This window comes from Sminthopsis crassicaudata, chromosome 1, assembly GCF_048593235.1.
Source record: "Sminthopsis crassicaudata isolate SCR6 chromosome 1, ASM4859323v1, whole genome shotgun sequence".
Taxonomy (NCBI): domain Eukaryota; kingdom Metazoa; phylum Chordata; class Mammalia; order Dasyuromorphia; family Dasyuridae; genus Sminthopsis; species Sminthopsis crassicaudata.
The window spans coordinates 606,575,935-606,598,177 of NC_133617.1; the positions used below are offsets into that span (position 1 = coordinate 606,575,935).

Below are 22,243 nucleotides of genomic sequence, written 5' to 3' on the forward strand. Positions count from 1 at the left end.
AGCAAATAAGTATTCTACTTCCAAAACCTTTTGCCGTCACAACTTGAATGGACTTGGAACTGGCTACCTTGTACCATCCATTTGCCTCACATCAGTCTCCTTATTTCCTCCTGAAATATTTATAATATAATTGTAACTGCTGTTCTTCATGTTTATTTTCAGTTCTCCTTGTTAGTAATGCCCTCACTGCTGTTTATTTTAACCAATCTTTTCCATATAAAAATATGTTTGGGGTAGAAGAGATAGAATATTATTTTTCATAAAACCTGAACCCTGTGGATTTGAACCCAAGCAAAAGGAAGTTTTCCTTCATGAGGTGGCCTTTTCCAGGTAGTAGTGGAGAATTGATCATATAAGGCAAAATATGAGAATAAAAGGATGATGCATTTACTTTGTAGGTTTTTCATCTTGAAGATGTTGTGGAAGAAACAGGCTTTGTATTGGAGAAAGACTCAGAATATTGCCAGAAATTTCTGGAAGAGGAAGAAGAAATAACTGTTAATGTAACAAGCAAAGCTGGAGGAATCAAAAAGCATCAGGTTAAAACAAAACCATTTTTATTCTTTAAAAGTAATTTTAAGAATCTTTGCTATTATTATTATTAGAATTAGTGTAAATGATATTTTAAATGAGAGGCTTAAACTGAAAAGAAATGATACAGAATCCTGGATTCATTATCCAAAAAATTCTGATCTACATTGGTAGATAGGAAAAATCAGAATCTTACACTTAATAAGTTCTTATCTTCATGAACAAAGTATGGACTATATAGATACAGGTTGTGGTTTGTAGAACAGAGAGCCAAGGGGAATCTCTCTAATTTATTTAATAAGAGGACAACTTTGGCAGTATTTGGGTAATAATATTGCTGCTGTATTTTTTTCTTTTTAGTTGCCATGTTTTGTTGGTGCCCCTTTATTATAGAGATTATTTGCCATTTATTAGGAAACAGGATTAAGGCTCCTTTATTATTTTCAAAGACTGTTGATTTAAAAAAAAATCAGAGACCACTTAAGTAATGTTAAACAACCTGAAACAACAGTTAACAGTAACTTAGAAATGAATGAGAATTATGTACTTGAAATTCAGCATTTATTCTATAATTTTTAAAAAACCACTTCAGTTTTATATTATAACTAGTTAAGATAAAGAGATAGCAAAGTTAAGTACCACAAAATTCTTTCTGTTCATAGTACAATTTTTACTAACCCTCAGCACAAAACTTCAATTTAATAGCCAGTCTAATTTAGTAGCCATGTACAACTTTGAAAGACCACTAATTAAAGTAAAAGAATTGTATAACCTTTGTTTGTGAAATAATCCAATCATTTTGAAGAGCAGTTTGAAACTATGATCAAAGAGCTAAAAAACTGCATACATAACTTTTGATCCAGCAACCACTACTGAGTCTGTATTATAAAAAAGGGGAAAAAACCCATATGTGCAAAAATGTTTGTTGTGACAAAGAATTGGAAACTGAATAGATTAGATGCCCATCAGTTGGAGAATGGTTGAATAAGTTATACTATATGAAAGTAATGGAATATTACTGTTCTATTTTTTAAAAATTGAAGCGTTTTAGAAGGGCCTGGAAAGATTTACATGAACTGATGCTGAATAAAACAGACAGAACCAGATAAACAGTGTACACAGCAGCAGCAAGATTGTGTCATGATCAACTATAATAGACTTGGTTCTTCTCAGCAGTTCAGTAATCTAGGGCAATCCCAGTAAACTTTGGATGAAAAATGCCATCTGCATTTAGAAGGAGAACTTTGGAGATGGAATGTAAATCAACACATGCTGTGTTTACTCTTTTTTTTCCTCATGGTTTTTCCCCTTTTTTCTGATTTTTTTTTCTCCCTTCACTATTCATAGAAAATATGTAAACATTGAATGTACATGTATAACCAAAAAAGAATGTTGCTTTACATGTAACTGGAGAAAATAAAAAATAAATTATCTTCTTTAAAATTGCAAAGCAAATTAAATGGGCATAAAATAGTCTTTTTTTCCAAATTTCTGAAGTTGAAAACTACATAAATCTTCAAATTATGATGTTTTCTTAAATTTGATCATTCTAAAGAGCTAGAAATGATTCTGAGAAGAATGGAAGTAAATTGTTTAGACTTTACCATTTCTCATGCCATTTGCATTTGATAATTCATGTGATTTTTCCACTTTACTTGGGTTAGTTTAAATTTAAGAATTTCTCACTTCTGAATTAGAATCCTTCTAAGTGCTTTATGAGGCCTATAGTCTTGAAGAAGAAAAGTGGATAAATTAGATGTTGTATGTGAGCAGTAAACTTTGAATCAAAAGACCTAGTCAAAACCCCTAAACTAGCACATAGTAAATATTTAACAACTAATTCTTAAATGAATGAAATAGATGAGACCTAGCTACATAGTTTAATACCCTTTTCACTTTTATAATTTAACCTGTTATAAAATGAATGTTAATATACTTAGATGTTACAGGATTGTCTTTGAAGAAAGTGTTTTTGTAAATTCTAAAGCACTGTATTTTAAATTTTGGGGTTTTTAGATATTGCTATATTATATGTTGTGATAATTTAGAGCAGTGGTCCTCAAACTTTTTAAATACAGGGCCAGTTCACTGTCCCTCAGACTGTTAGAGGGCCAGACTATACTAACAACAAAAACTCACACTCTGTCTCTGCCCCTCAGCCCATTTGCCATAACCCGCAGGCCTCATAAATGTCCTCAATGGCTGCATCTGGCCCGCAGGCCATAGTTTGAGAACCCCTGATTTAGAGTATCTAGTTCAATTTGGGCTGGAGATAAAAAGGCAAGCAATTCATATTTTCAAATAACTCCAGTTGCATCTGTCTTTTTTTAGGAATATATACCAGTACAGACTAGTGCTTGTGTTGATATAAATCCTTATTACCAGAAATATAGCACTCGAACTCAGCATGCTGTGCTCTATATGAATCCCCATAAAATCAATTTGGATCTCATTTTGGAGCTGCTTGTATTTCTAGGTATGATTTTAATTTCTCAGTCTTTCTTGGATATATAATATTATTTCAGTTGGCTATCTTGTCTTGTAGTTGAAGAAATACCTACTTGGAGCTTATGCACTTCTTTTTTTTTTTGACTGCTATTTCTTTGTGTAATACGAAACAGATAAAAGTCCCCAGTTCAAGAATGTAGAAGGAGCAGTATTGATTTTTTTACCTGGACTTGCCCACATTCAGCAGTTGTATGACCTCCTATCAAATGACAGGAGATTTTATTCTAAAGACAGGTAATGTAAAATGTTTTTACTCTTAAAATTTTTTGGAATGGATAATTATTTTTTGGAATATGGAGAGTTTTCACGTGAAAATTTTATAGATTCAATATAAATCTAGTTTTTGGAAGTTTATTCTGAATTAAATTTTAATTCTGCTCCATTGTTTTTGAGCAATTTTATCTTGCCAATTTTCAAGTATCCACATTAGATAGTAAATATTTTAAGTAATGTTTTTATCAAGCCCTGTTAAAATTGTGTTCCCACCTTATTAATATAGTTCCCAGACTCTCCTGGGTTCCATATTTCTTAGTATCTATGAGGATCTTGTGGGAGTCCTTCTGCTGAGTTTCCTGATGATGATCTGTATGGGGAGCTGTACTGGACACTGAGAGAGATTGCAGCTCAAGATAGTATTTAATCAGGAATGGATTATATTTGTTAACATTGCATCTATTAATGCAGCATTTCAACCCTTAACAAAGTTTGTTTTCACAATTAAGTACATTGCATTTTTGAGACAAATATCTCATATTCGTGATGCACTAAACTCTTTTTAAATTTATCCTATTGCCTTTAGCAATACCTTTTATAGTGGAAAGAATGAAATATCAAAAATCAACAGCTTTCTTGTAAGATTATAAAACATTTTACTTTATTTTCAAAACCGTTATTTGCACCTCTTAATTTGTTTATATTAAAAGTTGCCTGCTGTTGATAGAGGCCTCTAAGCCTTTGAAGAACTGTCACAGGAAAGAGGGATCACGTGGAGGCAGAACAAGAGTTTTGAGATGGAAGATGCAAAATAGTAGACTTGGATTTGATGTGAAGAGAAGATCAGACTAATTGCCATCTCCCTTTGAAGTTACCTCTGATCTCATTAAAGGTCTTGAGGGAAGACTAGATTGGGATTTTGGGAAGTAGTGAAATAGGAGGTCTCTGAAGGCCTTCCAGTCCTGAAACTCTTTGATTTTCTTTTGTGAACAAGTAATCATTTTTAAAAATGCTACTTGAAGAATGGTAATGTTGTCTAATAACCTTAAAATTTTAATTTTCAGATATAAATTGATAGCACTGCATTCTATTCTTTCAACCCAAGATCAAGCAGCAGCATTCACAATTCCACCTCCAGGAATTAGAAAGGTAAAATTCAGTACACAGAACTCAAAAGGATTTCTTTCACTTTTTTTTTTCTTTCATTTTCTTTTATCTTTTTCATTTTCTTTATTTTTTCATTAATGGATTTTAAGTTTTTCTCTCCCTTGTCATGAAAAACATGTAAGTGCAAAAGAAGTCTATTGATTTATTGATCAATGTTATTATGTAAAACTGTTTTTGTTTTTGTTTTTTTAATTTTCAGATTGTGTTAGCGACAAATATAGCAGAGACAGGCATCACCATTCCAGATGTTGTGTTTGTAATTGATACTGGGAGGACAAAAGAAAATAAGTAAGTTTAAAAACATAATTGTAGTTGGGAATGCAAAGGGTGGTAGAAAAAAGTTTGTACTGTTTTTAGAAAGAAAAAAAAAGCTGTATGTAATTTAAAAATTGACAATTTTATATGGAAATGTTCATGTTTGTCAAGTTTGTAATTGAAAAAACATGACAAACATATTTAACATGTATTGGTCAACCTGCTATCTGGGGGGAAGGGAAGGGAAAAATTGGAACAAAAGGTTTGGCAATTGTCTGTCAATGCTGTAAAATTACCCATGCATATAACTTGTAAATAAAAATCTATAATAAAAACAAACAAAAACCAAAAACAATATAATTCTCAAATTTAAATACTATCTTAAAAAAACTCAAATCAACCTATAATCCAAACTGTTGATTAGCTTAACATTTTGTTAATTGCTTCAACTATTTGCCTCTGAAAAAAAGGCTGGGGAGGGCGGGGGACCACACAAAACAACCTTTGTTAAAAAAACTTTTAGCCCAGTTTGTACCAAGTTCAAAATCACTGTTCCATTGGTTTCCCTGCTACTCTAGCCTAATTTAAAAATAAGCTCAAGGATAATTGGCTGTACAGTCCTAAGATTCCAGCTCTATTCAATTGCCTTTTCTCCACACATTGCACTTCTTTAGTTTTGTTGTACTTTTGAAAAATCAAATCATACTTTGTCTAGCCATGGACATAATTTGTTTTGATTTGCTTTATTTAAATAAAAATGCCTAAGTCACTTGTGGCCATATAGAATACAATATTGTGTATAAAATATTGTGCAAAATGATTTACATAAAGAACAAAGATTGCACACCAGGTCTGAGCTGGGCTGGCATCTTTGGATGGATTGAAGGTTGTATGTTTGGCACCTCAACTTTATGTTGTAGAATTTGTTTACATTTTGGTTTTTTTTGTTGTTGGATTTTTTTTTAATTATTATTAATTTTATAACATTTTTTACAACATTATCCCTTGTACTCCCTTCTTTTCCGAATTTTCCCCTACTTCCTTCCACACCCTCCCCTAGATGGCAGGCATACCCATACATATTAAATATGTTATAGTATATCCTAGGTACAATATATATGTGCAGAACCAAAGTTTTTTGTTGTTGTTGTTGTTGCAAAGGAAGAATTGGATTCAGAAAGTAAAAATAACCTGGGGTACATTTTGTTAATAACAATTGCTACAAAATAGTTTCTCAAATCATACCACCCAAATTTTTTTGAGACTGGATATTTTCAGAGTTTAATGAGTATACTAAATTTAATGAGGCTTCTCTAATTTTTCTATAAATGTTGATTACTTTTGGCTTAAAGAACAATGTTTTTTCAACTTGAATATCAGATTTTAAACTAAATTGTCCCATTACCTATTTGAAATATTTTTTTTCAGATACCATGAAAGCAGTCAAATGAGTTCATTAGTGGAAACTTTTGTCAGTAAAGCTAGTGCTCTGCAGCGCCAAGGAAGAGCTGGACGGGTTCGGGATGGATTCTGCTTCAGATTATATACAAGAGAAAGGTATGGTTTCATATTAGTGAAAGATTAGTGAAAGAGCTAATTTTAGGATAGATTTTTCCCCCTAATATTATGTGAAATATCTAATATTAATGTCTCTTTTTAGATTCGAAGGTTTTATGGATTATTCAGTTCCAGAAATCTTGCGTGTACCTTTGGAAGAGTTATGCCTTCATATTATGGTAATCCCTAGGCAACTCTAAATTCAGTTATTTGTGAAACACCTCCTTTCTTGAAGGTCCCTAACATTCTTTTAATTGCATTTTCTAGATTTTTTTCTTTCAATCTGTGATCCCAATACTTTTCTTTCTAAGAGATGCCTGAGCATCTCTTATTTCCAAGCATTTCTTGGGACAACTCCTTGACAGAAAGTTTCTGAATCTATCAGAATTAATGGAGAGAAAAAAAAAATGAAGCAATGTATTGAATATTGCTCCACAATATTCATGGCCTACTTCATATCTTTGTAACCTGTTTCTTCAATTTTCAAATAGTGAATTTTGCAGAATGACTTATGGGAATGAACATTTCTAAGTTCATCGGGAGAAAGGAATTAATGAAAATGTAGTAGAAAGAATTCTTTACTTAGAAGCAGAAAGATTTGGAATTGATTGTCATCCTGGCAAACAGATTAGTAGTGACAATGGACAAATTATTTGATATTTCCTATCTATAAATTGGGAGTTACTTATCTTAGAGGATTGTTACAGGCATCAAATGAGATGCTCTATGTAAAAGTGCTATATAAATGTCAGCCATTATTATTCTCTCCTTTCTACAGAAATGCAATCTTGGTTCTCCTGAAGATTTCCTCTCCAGAGCTTTAGATCCTCCTCAACCTCAAGTAATCAGCAATGCAATGAATTTACTGCGAAAGATTGGAGCTTGTGAACTAAGTGAACCTAAATTAACTCCCCTGGGTCAGCATCTTGCAGCATTACCAGTGAATGTCAAAATTGGAAAAATGCTCATTTTTGGTGCTATCTTTGGCTGCTTAGACCCTGTGGTAAGCTAAGAATGCTATATCATTAACTTAAATGTCATTTTGATTGGAGAATTGGCATTTGCTATTGATATTTTTAATGAACTAATTATTATCTTACATAAATGCCTGGACTACCATTTTGCAAACTCAGGATCACAATCCTGGAATGAAAGATTTAATATATTCCATTGAAATCCCATTCCAGTGCCTCCTTGTGGTAAAGATATCCAATTATGGGCTCTTAAAGGCAAGAGCATAAGCTCTCTCAATTCCAAACAATCTAGAAAGGCTTTTGAGTATGAGTCCAGTCAGGGGCTGTCTTGTCTTTGAGCCAAGAACCAGAAGGTTGCTAGATAATCCCCATAATAATAATGTAGTGTTTTAAATTTAAATTTATTTTTCTATCAGCAAAAATCCACTGCCTTTCTCTCTAGCTCCCTCCCTTAATTGAGAATGAAGAAAAAAAAGTAAACTCATATTACAAACTTTATGTCAAACATAAGTTTTCCTCATTGGTCATGTCCAGAAGAAAAATATATCGATTTGTGTATGTGTTAGATTCTTAAATTTCTAAGTGGAAGTGAGTAGCATTGGTCCTCTAGAATTATGTTTATTCGTTTTTTTATTTGTTTGTTTTTGTTTTGTTTTGTTATAGTTTTTTATTTTCAAAACATATGCATGGATAATTTTTCAGTATTGACACTTGCAAAACCTTCTGTTCCAAATTTTCCCCTTTCCCCTCCACCCCTTCCCCTAGATGGCAGGTAGTCCATACATGTTAAATATGTTAAATCCAATATGTATATATATATATATATATATATATATATACATATTTATACAGTTATCTTGCTGAACGAGAGAAATCAGATATAGAAAGAAAAAAAAAAAAAAACAACCCTGAGAAGGAAAACAAAAATGCAAACAAACAATAACAGAAAGAGTAAGACTGCTACGTTGTGTTCCACACTTAGTTCCTCTCTCTGGGTGTAGATGGCTCTCTTCATCACTGAACAAGTTTGAAGAGAGCTACATCCATCAGAATTGATCTTAGTCTTATTGTTGCCGTGTACAATGTTCTCCTGGATCTGCTCATTTCACTTAACATCAGTTCATGTAAGTCTCTCCAGGCTCTCTGAAATCATCCTGTTGGTCATTTTTTACAGAACAATAATATTCCATAACATTCATATACCACAATGTATTCAGCCATTTTCTAATTGATGGGCATCCATTCAGTTTCCAATTTCTTGCCCCTACAATAGCTGCCACATTTTTGCACATGTGGGTTCTTTTCCCTTCTTTAAGATCTCTTTCAGATATAAGCTCAGTAGTAACACTGTTGGATCAAAGGGTATACGGTTTGATAAATGTTTATTCATTGTGTTGATTGGAGTTCTTAAGTCTTTTGTCATTGTTGCTTTTATATAAATTGTTTTTCTAGTTCTATTCACTTCCCCTTACATCACTTCATACGTGGTTTCTCTGAAATCATTCCCTGGTTTTTCTCAATCCACTAGCCACTAGTGATTCAGCTTCTTAGGTCATTTCAGAAGCAGCATGAGAAAGCTCATTTGGAAAGAATGAATACACAGCAGCATTGGATCTTCAGTTACATGGAACTCTTAGACTAGCTCCCTACCTTCATAGACCAGAGCTGAATGTAGTCTAGTGCATTCACTTTTTTTTGGTATTAAGCATAATTTCTGTGAGAATATTCTAATACAAAAACCAATCTCTCTTATTTACAAATTCCAAGAAAAGTGATTGTGCCTTTACCATTTTATTATGCTATAGTTTAGAAGATTCATTATTGAAAATTCCTAAGTAATCCACTTTGGCCATATGAGTTGGCATCAGGAGGTTGAAGGTACTGGAATTCTTTTATTGACAATGCATAGCTTTTCCATGTCTGCTGGCTGAGAATATGATAGCTCTCTCAGGCAGGGTAAGATAATGTTAAAAATGAGGATATCAGGAGGCTCAGAATGTTGAGCCAACAAATTCAGTCAGACAAACATGGGAAGTGGGGGAATGAATACCAGATCAGAGACTTCAACCCAAGTCTTTTGACTTCAAGTCAATTGTTCTTTCCCCTACCCCTGCTGATTCTGATATGGAAATCAAAGTTACAGTTCTGTTTTTCCCTCTTGCTTTATAGAATTATGTTGATCACTTCTTACCTTCTGTTCGGTTTCTTCTCTGAGGCAGAAGATAATTAAATCTTTTTTCCATGTGCAGGTTTTATAAGGATAATATTAGAGAATCTAAAATAAAGTGTTTCATAATGTAGTAGATAATGATTGTTTAAATTTTTATAACATAATGACAAATGTTGGAGGGGTTGCGGGAAAACTGGGATACTAATAATACACAGTTGTGAACTGATTCAATCATTCTGGAGAGCAATTTGAACTATATCGAAGGGATATCAAACTGTGCATACCCTTTGATCCAGCAGTGTTTCTACTGGGCTTGTATCCTATAAAGATCTTAAAGGAGGAAAAGGAATCCACATGCTCAAAAATGTTTGTGGCAGCCCTTTGTGTAGTGGCAAGAACCTGAAAACTGAGTGGATGCCCAACAATTGGAAAATGGCTGAATAAGTTATAGTATATGAATGTTATAGAATATTATTGTTCTGTAAAAAACGACCAGCAGGATGATTTCAGAGAGGTCTAGAGAGACTTACATGAATTAATGCTGAGTGAAGTGAGTAGAACCAAGAGAACATTGTACATGACAACAGCAAGATTATATGATAATCAATTTTGATGGGCATGGCTCCTTTCAACAGTGAGATGATTCAGGCCAGTTCCAATGATCTTATGATGAAGAAAGCCATATATATCCAAAGAGGAGGACTGGGGGAACTGAGTGTGGACTACAACATGGTGTTTTTACTTTTTTGTTGTTGTTGTTTGCATTTTTTTTTTCTTATTTTTTTTTCCTTTTTGATCTGTTATTTCATGTATAACAAGATAATTGTGCAAATATGCATAGAAGAATTGCACATATTTAACATACATTGGATTAATTGCCATCTAATGAAGGGGGTGGTGGAAAAGGAGAGAAAAAATTTGGAACACAAGATTGTGCAGGAGTGAATGTTGAAAATTATCCATGTGTATGCTTTGAAAATAAAAAGCCTTAATATAAAAACAAAAAAGATACATTGAAAGGAAAAAAAAATTATTACAAATTGCCTTTTCTGACAATTATGCAGTTTAGTATTTAGTATAGTTTATAGATTTTTTTCTATCTTAATATTGTCTTTGTGCTTCTATGATTGTAAACTAATTTTTTTGTTTTCATTTATAGGCCACATTGGCTGCAGTTATGACAGAGAAGTCTCCTTTCACCACACCAATTGGTAGAAAAGATGAAGCGGATCTTGCAAAATCAACTTTGGCTCTGGCAAACTCGGATCATCTGACCATCTATAGTGCATATTTGGGGTAAAAAAAAGTTATTATTTATTAAGCTTTAGAAGTGATAACAGTCTAGGTAGGCACTTGAGGTTGCATTTCAGTGAGATCCTCATGGTACTCATTACAAAAACATTATCAACATTTCCACTTTATTTTTATTATAAGGAAATGGGATGTTTTAGGAATTAGTACTTTTGCATCTATTCCAAAAATTTGAATCAGAATCCATCTGTCAATAAGCATTTATTAATAAGCATGTGCTGTTTGAAGAACTTCTTTGAAACACTGGAAATACAAAGACAAAAGTGAAACAGTCCCTGCTTTCAAAGAGCATATATTTTAAGGAGACAACACGATCACATAGAACTAGATTCAAAATAAGTATAAGGTGATTTAATGGGGGAGGTTTCAAGGAGGCTTCCTACTGAAGGTGGTAAGTCTTAAGGAAAGTTGGAATTCTAAGAATTTAAAAAAAATAGCATTCCAGAAATGGGAGAGTTTATGCCAAAGAGAGGGCCAGACTGACTGGATCTTAGCATGTGGAACAGGGTGTAATATATGACAAGACTAGAAAGGTGAGGGGGAGCTAGATTGTGGAAGGCTTTCAGTACCAAAATAAGGAATTTATATTTACCCCTAGAATTTATAGGAAGATACTTGGAATTTGTTGAGTAAAATTTATACTTGTATTTTAGGGAAGCAGACCAGTGAGAAGGTGGTATAATAGTATATATGAGAGGCAACATAGTCTCCACAGAGTAGTGGCCATGGGAATTGAGGGGACAAATACAAGTGATGTCATAAAGGTAAAAGGTAGAAGATTTGGCAGTGTGAGAGAGCATGTGAAGAGTCAAAGATTAAGAAGGTTGAGGAGGCACTGGGAAATGAATGTAAACTGTTATTTTTACCTTCTGAATCCAATTCTTCCTGTGCAACAAAAAATTCGGTTCTACACACATATATTGTATCTAGAATATACTGTAATATATTTAACATATATAAGACTGCTTGCCATCTGGGGGAGGGGGTTGGGGGAAGAAGGGAAAAAATCTGAATAGAAGTAAGTGCAAGGGATAATGTTGTAAAAAATTACCCATGCATATGTACTGTCAAAAAAATGTTATAATTATAAAATAAAATAAAAATTAAAAAAAAAAAAAGAAGGTTGAGGATGTCAAGAAGCTGCATGACTAGAAATAGAAGGGAAGTTCAGAAACAGAAATGTAACAGGTGTTTTCCTATTTTTACAAAAAGGATTCAGCAATTTTATATAGATCATATAAGATTTTATCTGTAAAAAATATCTGCTTTTTAGTGATAACCTTTGCCTCTTGGCCAGTACTAGCAAGTTTTGAGTCTCTTTAAAATAAGATTTAATTGATCTTCAATAGCTGCTTAATGGTTGGTATCTCTTAAACTTTGATAATATTTCTCTAGATGGAAAAAGGCTCGACATGAAGGGGGGTATCGGTCTGAAATGGCTTACTGCAGAAGGAACTTTCTAAATAGAACAGCACTGTTAACTCTAGAGGTAAGACAAAATCCAGCATTTGGTAACAGAAATTAATTCTCTGATTATTTAAAACATTATAAAAATTTATAATTCTTTTTTTTTTTTCTTTTTCCTCCCAATTAGCAGTTTTCTTGAAGGGTTGGTGGTAGAGATGACTTTCAGTTATTATCTATGTGCAAATCATTCCTAGACCTCTAGAGGGTGTCCCTAAAGTCTTAGGGAGTTTTAAGCTTTAATAGCTTAAGGCTTAAACTATTAAAGCTTTTAAAACTGCATTCTTTTTGGGAGGCCAAGTCAAGCGAGCCTCACTCTGTCTTCTGAGTCTAGCATTACAAACTTAACATGTCAAAACTAAAGTTTTCCTCCTCCCCATTTCCCAAAACCTTCCTCTCTTCCCAATTAGTTTTATTTGACAATATGTCACCTGGACTCTAAACTGGTGTCTTCCTTAATTCTCCACAATACATTATGTGTTGTCCAGTGTTATTTCTCTCTTCACCCAACTTCTCTTGTATCAGTCCTCTCTGCTCAGGTGGCCATCCCCCTGTGCAGGCAGGCCCTAGCCCCCCCCTCACTGCTCAAACAAGACTATAGCCTTCCTAGGTCTGATCTCCTCAGGCTTTCCCTTCTCCCCTCAGCTATCAAGGTAATCTTCCTGAAGCAAAAATCTGATAATGATGTTTCCCTCAGCAGACTCCTTCCAAGATCCAATAGGAATAATCTTTGACATTTAAAGACCTTCACATCCCAGCTCCTTCCTCAATTCCATTGTCTTAAACATATGATTGCCCCCTACCAACTTGATGATCTAACATCACTAGCCTACTTGCTAATCCTTGTGTATTGCTCTTTGTTTCTTGATTCTAGACCTTTGTACTGCCCATGCCTAGAAAGCTCTCAGCTCTCACCTTGCATATCCCTCTTGTTTACTATCCTCCAAGACCTTCCCTATAAGTTTACTATCATTAACATTGTATCTTATGCATAAGTAGTTATTTGGTAAGGGTCATGGTTTTGCCTTTCTTTGTATCCCCAGCTTTTAGCACCTAGTAAGTATTTAATAAATGCTTTTGACTGAAAAGGGTCTCAAATACTTGGATAATTCTTCTTTTACCCTTTTCACTTTCCTCTTTTCAAATTATTAAGGGGAATAATAAAATTCACTTAGCTGTTAAACATAGCAAATGAAAATAATCATCTAGGTTTATATTGTAGAAATGTTTTGTAGAAATACTTATGGAAAAATTAGGTTGACTTATTTTAAATCTTAAGTTGGCCAGTATTAAAATCTCCCCCTGATTTAGCAAGAGTTCCAAATGGAGGATTTAAAAAAAAAAAAAAAAAAAAAAAAAAAAAAAACTTTTTTTAAAAATGAGATAACACCAGCATAAATCAATATTTATCATGTTTCATAAATAGCTTAAACTTAATATAAGATTATGATTTTTTTTTCCTATTTTTATTATGAACCAATTGCAGGATGTAAAGCAGGAATTAATAAAGCTAGTCAAGGCAGCAGGATTTGTATCCTCTTCAACTTCTCATGACTGGGATATAAACAGAGCTACCCAGACCCTCTCCTTTCAGGAAATAGCCCTTCTTAAAGCTGTTCTGACTGCTGGGCTCTATGACAGTGTGGGGAAGATTATGTATATGACATCAATAGATATCACAGAGAAATTGGCTTGCATTGTGGAGACGGCCCAAGGCAAAGCCCAGGTACACCCGTCCTCTGTGAATAAAGATCTGCAAGTTTATGGATGGCTGTTATACCAAGAGAAGGTAAGCTAGACTTTCTATTTGGAAGTTAAGTTCCTTTACAAAGAGAATTTTTTATAAAATATTCCTATTAAAGTTGCATATCCTATCAGACACTTGACCTGTTGATTGGCTTTTCCAAATTGTCTTTTTCTCCTCTTATTTTTCAAGGTTTTTTTTTTTTTTTTTTTTTTTTTTATTACAAGTAATCCAATATGTGTTAAAACATGTGCAGTTCTTCTAAAAATATTTCCACATTTATCATGCTACACAAGAAAAACCAGGTCAAAAAGGGGAAAAAAATGATAAAGAAAACAAAATGCAAGCATACAACAACAAAATGTGAAAATACTATGTTGTGGTCCACACTCAGTACCCACAGTCCTCTCTCTGGGTGCAGATGGCTCTATCACCAGATCTTTGGGACAGGTCTGAATCATCTCACTATTGAAAAAAGCCATGTCCATCGTTATTGATCATTGTATAATCTTCTTTTTGTTGTGTACTGTGTTCTCTTAGTTCTACTTTCAGTATACCATTTTAGCTGAATTATTTCATTTTTAAGTAGAGTTATTAATCTTTTACCTCAGTTTTTTTATTTCTAAGTAGTTTTTCTAGTTGTTCTGAGTTATTATTTTCATTGGTCTGGTATTTTGAAGTTTGTTTTCAAAACTATTTCATAAATGGGTGTTTTCTTAAGTAATCTGAGAGATAAAGGAAACATGTCACGTATAACAGAATCATTCTCCCCTTCATAAAAAAATCCATCACACAAGTTTCTTGACTTTCAAATAACAGTGAAAATCTCTGCTATATGATACCCAGAAATCACCATAGTTAAGTGCTTGGGGTGGGGGTGGGGGTGCCAGAAGTTTGGAAGCCAGAAATTTTGACTTCTTAGTAGTTTGAGTTCAGGTGCTACAGTTCCTAGGGAGGCATTTAATTTCATTTGGGTTTTCCTTATAATACAGTCTTACATTAAATTCTGCATTTTTAAAGAGAAATTTGGGACTCATGTTGTGAGAATCATGTTTTAAATACTCTTAATGAAAGACTAAAATTTGTGGTTATTACTTAAAAGCTAATAATTAAATCATGGGTGGAAAAGAGAATGGAACACACATTGTACATTCAGGAACAATTGACAAGATAATAGGAGGACTTTAAAAAAAGAAACAGATTTTTAATTCTTGCTATGTAAATTATTAGACTGTTAAGATGTTTTTACTGTGTGTTGTAGGTAAGGTATGCCAAGGTGTATTTGAGAGAAACCACTCTCATCAGCCCCTTTCCAATTTTACTTTTTGGTGGTGATATAGAAGTACAGCATCGGGAGCGTCTTCTCTCTGTGGATGGCTGGATTTACTTTCAGGTACAGAAGCTGATATGAATAGTTTTTTTGGGGGGGGTTTAGTATGAAATATTTCAGCTTTTGCTGTCTTTGAGGTGACTTATATTTCATAAAAGTTTTAAAATAGAATTTCTTTTTTTCATATAGTTAAACTACATAAATAGTATTGTATTTTATATTTTGTTACTAGAGTTTTAAATCCTTAGACTTTTCAAAAGTAACATTTGTTAAATTTGAAAATTGAATCATAAGCATATTCCCTGTAGTGTTGCCCTGGCCTACATCATTTTGCTGGTAAGTCATATAATTTAGAGCCAGAAGCTAACCCAAATCCTTTAAGTATAGATGAGAAAGCCAAGTTTGAGAGAGATCACATGATTAGCTGGGGTCACAAAGAAAGTGAATCTAAATCAGGATTGGTGACCCTGTCGCCCAGCTTCACATGTAGTGCTTTTACCATACCATAGCCATGCCATTTGTCATTACTACATTCTAGCAACACTCTACCACAATCTTTTAAAAAGTCAGTCACCAGGAAGGTAGTTGTAGTCCTGATGTGAGTCTAACCATCCTCTAGATTGCTGTGACGTTTGGTCTGATACAGTGACTTTATAAGACCACTATTTATATTAAGTGAAATATAGCTTCTCTCTGTAGTAGTAGTAAAATACTTTTACTCATTCTCCTTAACTCACTGGCCACAGTGGGAGAATTGGAATATTCCCTGCTCCCTATTACCATTCTTGGCTTCTCCTGTTACCACCATCATTCATCTTTGTGTTTGAGGTTCACATCTACAACCCAATTAAAATTCTGGTGGCTGTTGTCTGCAGACCTTTAGCTCACTCCCCTAACTGACACAGTGTTTGATCTCCACATCCTACCTTCATACTGGGGTGCTTCTGCAAACATAATGATGCCCTCTAAAACACCCAAACTTTCCAGGTCACAAACTTGCCTTCCCCCTCCACAAAGATGCTTATGCTGTTGATCTTGCCTTTACCCACAGTTGCACCACTGTTATTTTCGGGAACTCTGACATTGACCTTTTTGATCACAGACTCTTAGCTCTCTCCTTTCTGTAACAAATCCTGCTGTAGAACCATACTTTGACTTCCTCTCTTTCTCTCTTTTTTTTTCCCCCTGAGGCAATTGGGATTAAATGACTTGCCTAGGATCTCACAGCTAGGAAGTGTTAAGTATCTTAAGGTCAGATGTGAACTCAGGTCCTCCTGACTTCAGGCCTGGTGCTCTATCCTCTTCACCACTTAGCAAGAGACTTCCAGTCTGTTGACCCATCAGTTTTCTGAGGCCATCTCCCTATACCAGGTGCAGCCAAGGGCTCTGTATTGATCCTTCTCTCTTCTGCCTTCTCTCACTTGTCATTTCTTTAGTTGCCAATGGTCATTTATCACCTGCACTGGTCTTTTGAATATTTCACACTTTCTTAAACTCAGCATGTCTAAAGCAGAACTTGTTTGTCCCATCTCACGCCTTTCCTGCCCATCTTTCTTCTGAATTCCCTATTTTTGTCATGAATGCCTTTACTCCAAGCACTGAGGTTTGTAGTCTTGATGTTAGCCCCTTAGCTCACATAGCCAGCACTTATCAAAACTTTAGATTTTAACTTGACATCTCTAACATTCTTTTCCTTCCTTGTCTTTACTTGATCACCATCCCAATTGATACCCTATCTCTCTGTGATTGGACCATTGCAATACCCTCTAAATCGTCTCCCTATCTTTCCTTTTTCCTTTTTATCTTCTACACAGATCTGAATGTCTTCACTCCGTTACTCAGTAAACTCATGGAGCCTCCCTCTTCCTGTACGCTCAGATATAATTTCTTTATGGCATTTAAAGTCCTTCCCCACATAGGCTTGTACTACTATTTTCATCTATAATTCACTCCCTATTCCACACTCTGTGTCAGCTGAACTATGCTTATTTTTCCCCAGATGTGGCATTCTGCCTTCTGCTCCTGCACCTTTGCACTGGCTTCCTTCCATGTCTAGACTTTCTCCTCACCTCTTTCCCTCAGAATTCCTAGTTTATACCAACACTAAACCTAAGGGCTTTCTGATACCTGAAACCTTTTCTAAATATATCCCTCCCCTAATACTAGCATAAATTAAGCATACTAAGCATAAATACTAGCATTAATTTGACCATCAGGGTCCCCTTGGCTGTGGTTCTGTTGGTCACTGTGATTGTGTTATAGAATGGTCATTTTGTAAGTTCTCTCCCTTTGCTGCTTTAGATGCCTATATTTTGTATATTTTTTCCTAGCTTCTCTGGAGCTTGAGCTCAAGATCTTGTAATCCAAAAAAAGGGTCCCTTCTTATTGGTTTTGGTAAAAAAAAAAAAAAAAATTCATATGTAATATTCTGATGGCATGAGATACCCTGGCCCTGCCCTTCGCTAACTTTGGCCAGATGAAGTAATTAGAATGGTTTCTTCCCCTCTTGGTATTTCATTTATTCATCTTCAGTTCCTGCCATCTTTTGGTTAATAGCGGTTACAGGTGAATTGTAAAGAACCATGGCTTATTCTCATCTGGGTAGAGGTAAATGTCTGTATAAAACAAACCAGAAACCTGGCAATGTAAAAGTGTCTAATTTTGACCCCACCTGACTTTCCTCAATTGAGGAGAATCAAACAGCAAATTGTGACTAGATTATGTGATCATCAGCGCCAAAAGTTCAGCTGTCTTTGCCACATCGACCTTTTCTCCTCCCTGTGGTTTCCTTTTTACCATTAGTGTTTGTACATTGTGTTTTCACTTTTGTAGTTTTCATTTTGCATAAGATGATTAAAGTGTTTACTGAGAAAAAAAAATGGTGAAAAGATACTGAAGGAAATAGATTTTACTTTTCAGTGGGTTTCTGTGATAAGAAAATAAGACAAACGTAATTTATTAAGTGAAGTTATTTATGGGTTGTAAAAATCAAATTCACCTTCCTTTTGAAATATTGATTTTTCCAAAGAATTTTTATTTGGGGGATCAGTTTTAATTGCTTGGCTTAAATTTTAAGAGAGTAGGAATGGAAGATGAGAAGATTTGTTTAATGTAGATAATAGAACTAATTTACAATGAAATACAGGGAAAATTTTAATCTGATTTTTTTCTAGAGGCAATAAATATATTTAAATCAAAGTCATGTTGAATGTTTGGAATGAATGTAATACTATATTATGTTCTTTTAAATAGTATATGTAAATGCTAGATGTTGGAGAGGAGCATATTTGGGAAATCTTGTGTGGTCCATTCTAGGGAAGTACCTGCATTTGTTGGCATGAGTCAGAGAATTCATATATTGTGTCACTAAGAATGAGGGTGGAAATGAAAACTAGAACTTCCACATAAATTTTACTTGGTAATAAATATGGTATTCGGGGAAGGGGCAAATAATTTACTAATAGGCTCCTTTTTTGTCTAGGTGTTTTGCTTTAAAAGCATAATACAAGGAGTAGATTGGTGGATTACTTAATTTAAATATATGTTGGTTATATGATTTCAATATAATATAATATTTTCACTTTATTTTTCAACAGGCCCCTGTAAAGATTGCAGTTATTTTCAAACAACTAAGAGTACTCATTGAATCTGTTCTTCGAAAAAAGCTTGAAAATCCTAAAATGTCCCTTGAAGGTAATTATGGGTAAAGGAAAGAAAGTACATCCATTATTCCTATATTAGGAATAATTTAGGAGAAAATCTCATTCTTAATTTATTCAAACTTTTTAATTTTTTCACATTATACAACACTCTAAAGAGGCAGTTTTTTATCCTATACTTAAAATTCCTATATTTGTATATTGCTCCTGCTAATCACATAGCCAAGTCTTCAGTGCCTAAATTTACTCTTGTAGTTCTCCCAGATACTGCCTTCCTTTTCTCACTTTTCCTGCCAGTATTTTGAATATTATACCTGAGAGAAGAAAAGATGATGAAACAAAGCTGTCATATTATGTTTATTGTTATCTTCTGATTTCTTGTCATTGATGACTCCTATGTTCTCAAAGACCACACTAACAGAACGTGAGTTCTGATGAATCTTACCAAGCTGAAAAGACTTTGAATATAGGTCTAGTAACTCAGTGTCTTAGGATCTAAATTAGCTAAATTCAATTCAACCAGGCTCATCACAGAATGATGAATTTTTTTGGCTGGATTAACTCTTTAAGACAAAAGTTCTTGATGTTTTTGTGTGTATCATGTACCCCTTTAGTAGTCTGGTCAAGCCTGTGAACCTCTTTTCAGAGAAATGTTTTTAAATTAATAAAATAGATTATATAGAATTACAAAGAAAATTAATTACATTGAAATAGAACTATCAGAATGTTTAAAAAACAAAAGTTTATGGACCCCAAGTTTAGATCCTCCACTCCAAGACCAAATTGCAATAATGAAGAAATGGTCACATAGATAGAATCAAAGGAACTTTGGAAGTATCAATACCTTAATAAAGACGTAGTGAAAAAAACTACTATCTAAAATGAAAGTTTCCTTTGAAGCTTGTTTTCTAAATTATCTCTTGTAATTGTGAATTGATTAGATAGTTTGCACTGAAAAGATGCACAGTTCTTCAGCAAAGACCTGCAGTGAAAGCTTCAGAGAGTGTCAGGTGCTGTAAAAGGACTGTTCTGTTTTGTCTTTGTGGCTTTCCTAAGCATGTGCACTGCCCACAGGTAGCAATTGTTGGATTGGATATTCAGATGAAGGGGAAAATTAAGTCACTGTAATTGTAATTATTTTGTGCTACTGGAAACCTGACACAAGTCCCACTTTACACTATAAAAGATAAATTGTGTTACAGGACTTATCTGTTAAGGTAACCTAAATTTAGGGTCAGCTTCAGGCAGGATACACACAAAAGACTAAGTAGAGCTAAAGGTTTTGAGATAAAAGTATTTTTATCATTCCCCTTTTCTAGATCAGAATAAGTTCTGCTTTACTAGCTGCATTACATTAGTCACTTCTTTGGGCACCCAGGAACTTCATATGTAAAATGAGAGAGTTGAACCAAATTCTCTCTGGGCTACTTTCTAGTCCAACATGTGTTAGTCCTGAACTTGAGTCCTGAATTACAGTTCTAGCTTTTCTACTTACCTAAACCTAAACCCCTGAGCTTCAGACTACTTATCTCAGAAAGGAAAAAAAAAAATTTACTTTTATAACTTGCTCAGAGTGTTGTGAAGAAAGCTGTATTTACATTCAAGACATAATGTAGTTATCTTTTGTCCTTAGGGGGGTCATGGCACGATCTCCACTTATATACTATAAAATGGATAGAAATTGTATTAAGAGTTTTCAAAGATCAGAAACCTACAGTTATTGGATGAAATGACACAAAGTTCCAGTATACTATATGCTTTACTTAGAGAGTTCTCATCAGTGTAGGTACTCCTACTGATGTGTCATGGGCAAAAATTTCATTTTTATAATAATGAATAATAAAAATTCATTTAAATAATAATAAATAATAGCATTATATAACACTTCAACATTTACAAAGATGTAGGTACACATTATCTTTGTTGCTATTCACAAGATAGATATTATAGACATCATTCCTATTTACAAATGATAAAATTTAGATCCACAAAAGCTAACGTGACCACCTGTTGATAGTGAACCTCTCTAAACTTAAATGTGCTGATCTTTGAATCAATCCAGTTTCATGCTTTAAAGTCTTTACTAGCTATGTGGTACTTCTCAGATCTTCCACTCAACTCATACAGAATTTAAGGATCCCAAGGCTGCTGTCAGAATATGAGAAATCAGATTAAAACTTTGTGTAATAATAGAGTTCATGATGATTCAAGCAAGTTTTAATCTACATTATATTTAATTTCATAACTAGTATCTTTATTCTCTTATCACTGCCATATATTTCCTTGTTTGACTAATTTGTTAATGACAATATAAAGTTTAAATATTTATATTATAAATGAACATATGTTATTAAGTCAGCCCAAATTAAATTAAATTCATGAATTTGTTTTTCCTTTAGATGACAAGATATTACAAATCATTACAGAATTGATAAAAACGGAACACACGAACTGAAAGTAGAGCTTGGTGTCGATTGCAGTGGTATCACATTTGGGAAGATTTGATAATGAAATTATGTGAAAATGGTCCATCCTCAAAGTATTTAAATATTTAAATTGTTGATAACTAGCCATATCTTGGAAGAAAAGCACATACTTTACATGTGTGGTTTTTCTATTTGCTTTTTCATTATGATGACTTAATGTATTTACCATTATTTACAATAAATTCTTTTGGTGCCATATGTTGAATGTTTTGTGTCCCTAGAGGACTATTCACACCTTGACCTTCAGGTGCCAAGGATTCTTTGGAGCCTACTTTGATATTTAGGAAGACATTTAGTTTTTTCTATCTTGAAATATGATAAAACCTCTTTATGTTTTCCCTTTCCTATTTGAAAGGAATAAGGAAATCCTTAGATTACATAGTAACCTTTGGAACAGTTTTGTTTCACTCCTTTAAAGTCAGTGTAATGAATCATTTTGAGATTTAGGAGCAATAACCAGAATGTTGGTGACAAAATTACCGTATCACTGTGATTGCTGTCGTCACTTAATTATATTCCAGCTGTATTATATTGGGGTTATCCATTTAAGATAGCTTCTAAATTAGAAATATTCTAATTTGCAGTGAACCACACCCAGCATTTTTCAAAAGAAGGAATCCAATATAAACAATAGCTATGTGAAAAAATGTTTTAAATCAATAATTAAACAAATGCAAATTAAAGCAAATTGGAATTCCACTTCACTTCCAAAAGAATGGCACAACGAACAAACCAAAAAGGAAATTTTCAAATGTTGGAAGGATTTCAAGAAAATAGATGCATTATTAATATACTGTGAACCACTCCAGCCTTTCTAAAAAGTAATTTGGAAATTCTGCTCAAAAGTCACTAAATGTGTATATCTTTTGACTCC

General features: G+C 33.7%; 1 protein-coding gene across 1 annotated transcript in view; it reads left to right on the forward strand.

The window, feature by feature from the left end:
* The window catches only part of DHX29 (DExH-box helicase 29), a 74,248-nt gene extending 52,683 nt beyond the window's left edge, over window positions 1-21,565 (forward strand). The window contains exons 14-27 of the mRNA XM_074282501.1: window positions 399-539; window positions 2,863-3,007; window positions 3,153-3,273; window positions 4,317-4,401; window positions 4,619-4,707; window positions 6,103-6,231; window positions 6,335-6,410; window positions 7,010-7,234; window positions 10,535-10,671; window positions 12,082-12,175; window positions 13,637-13,939; window positions 15,156-15,287; window positions 18,821-18,917; window positions 21,283-21,565. Coding sequence (XP_074138602.1) covers window positions 399-539; window positions 2,863-3,007; window positions 3,153-3,273; window positions 4,317-4,401; window positions 4,619-4,707; window positions 6,103-6,231; window positions 6,335-6,410; window positions 7,010-7,234; window positions 10,535-10,671; window positions 12,082-12,175; window positions 13,637-13,939; window positions 15,156-15,287; window positions 18,821-18,917; window positions 21,283-21,338 — 1,830 coding nt within the window. The 3' untranslated portion in view covers window positions 21,339-21,565. The remainder of the gene's footprint in view (window positions 1-398; window positions 540-2,862; window positions 3,008-3,152; window positions 3,274-4,316; window positions 4,402-4,618; window positions 4,708-6,102; window positions 6,232-6,334; window positions 6,411-7,009; window positions 7,235-10,534; window positions 10,672-12,081; window positions 12,176-13,636; window positions 13,940-15,155; window positions 15,288-18,820; window positions 18,918-21,282) is intronic.
* Window positions 21,566-22,243: the final 678 nt, after the last annotated feature.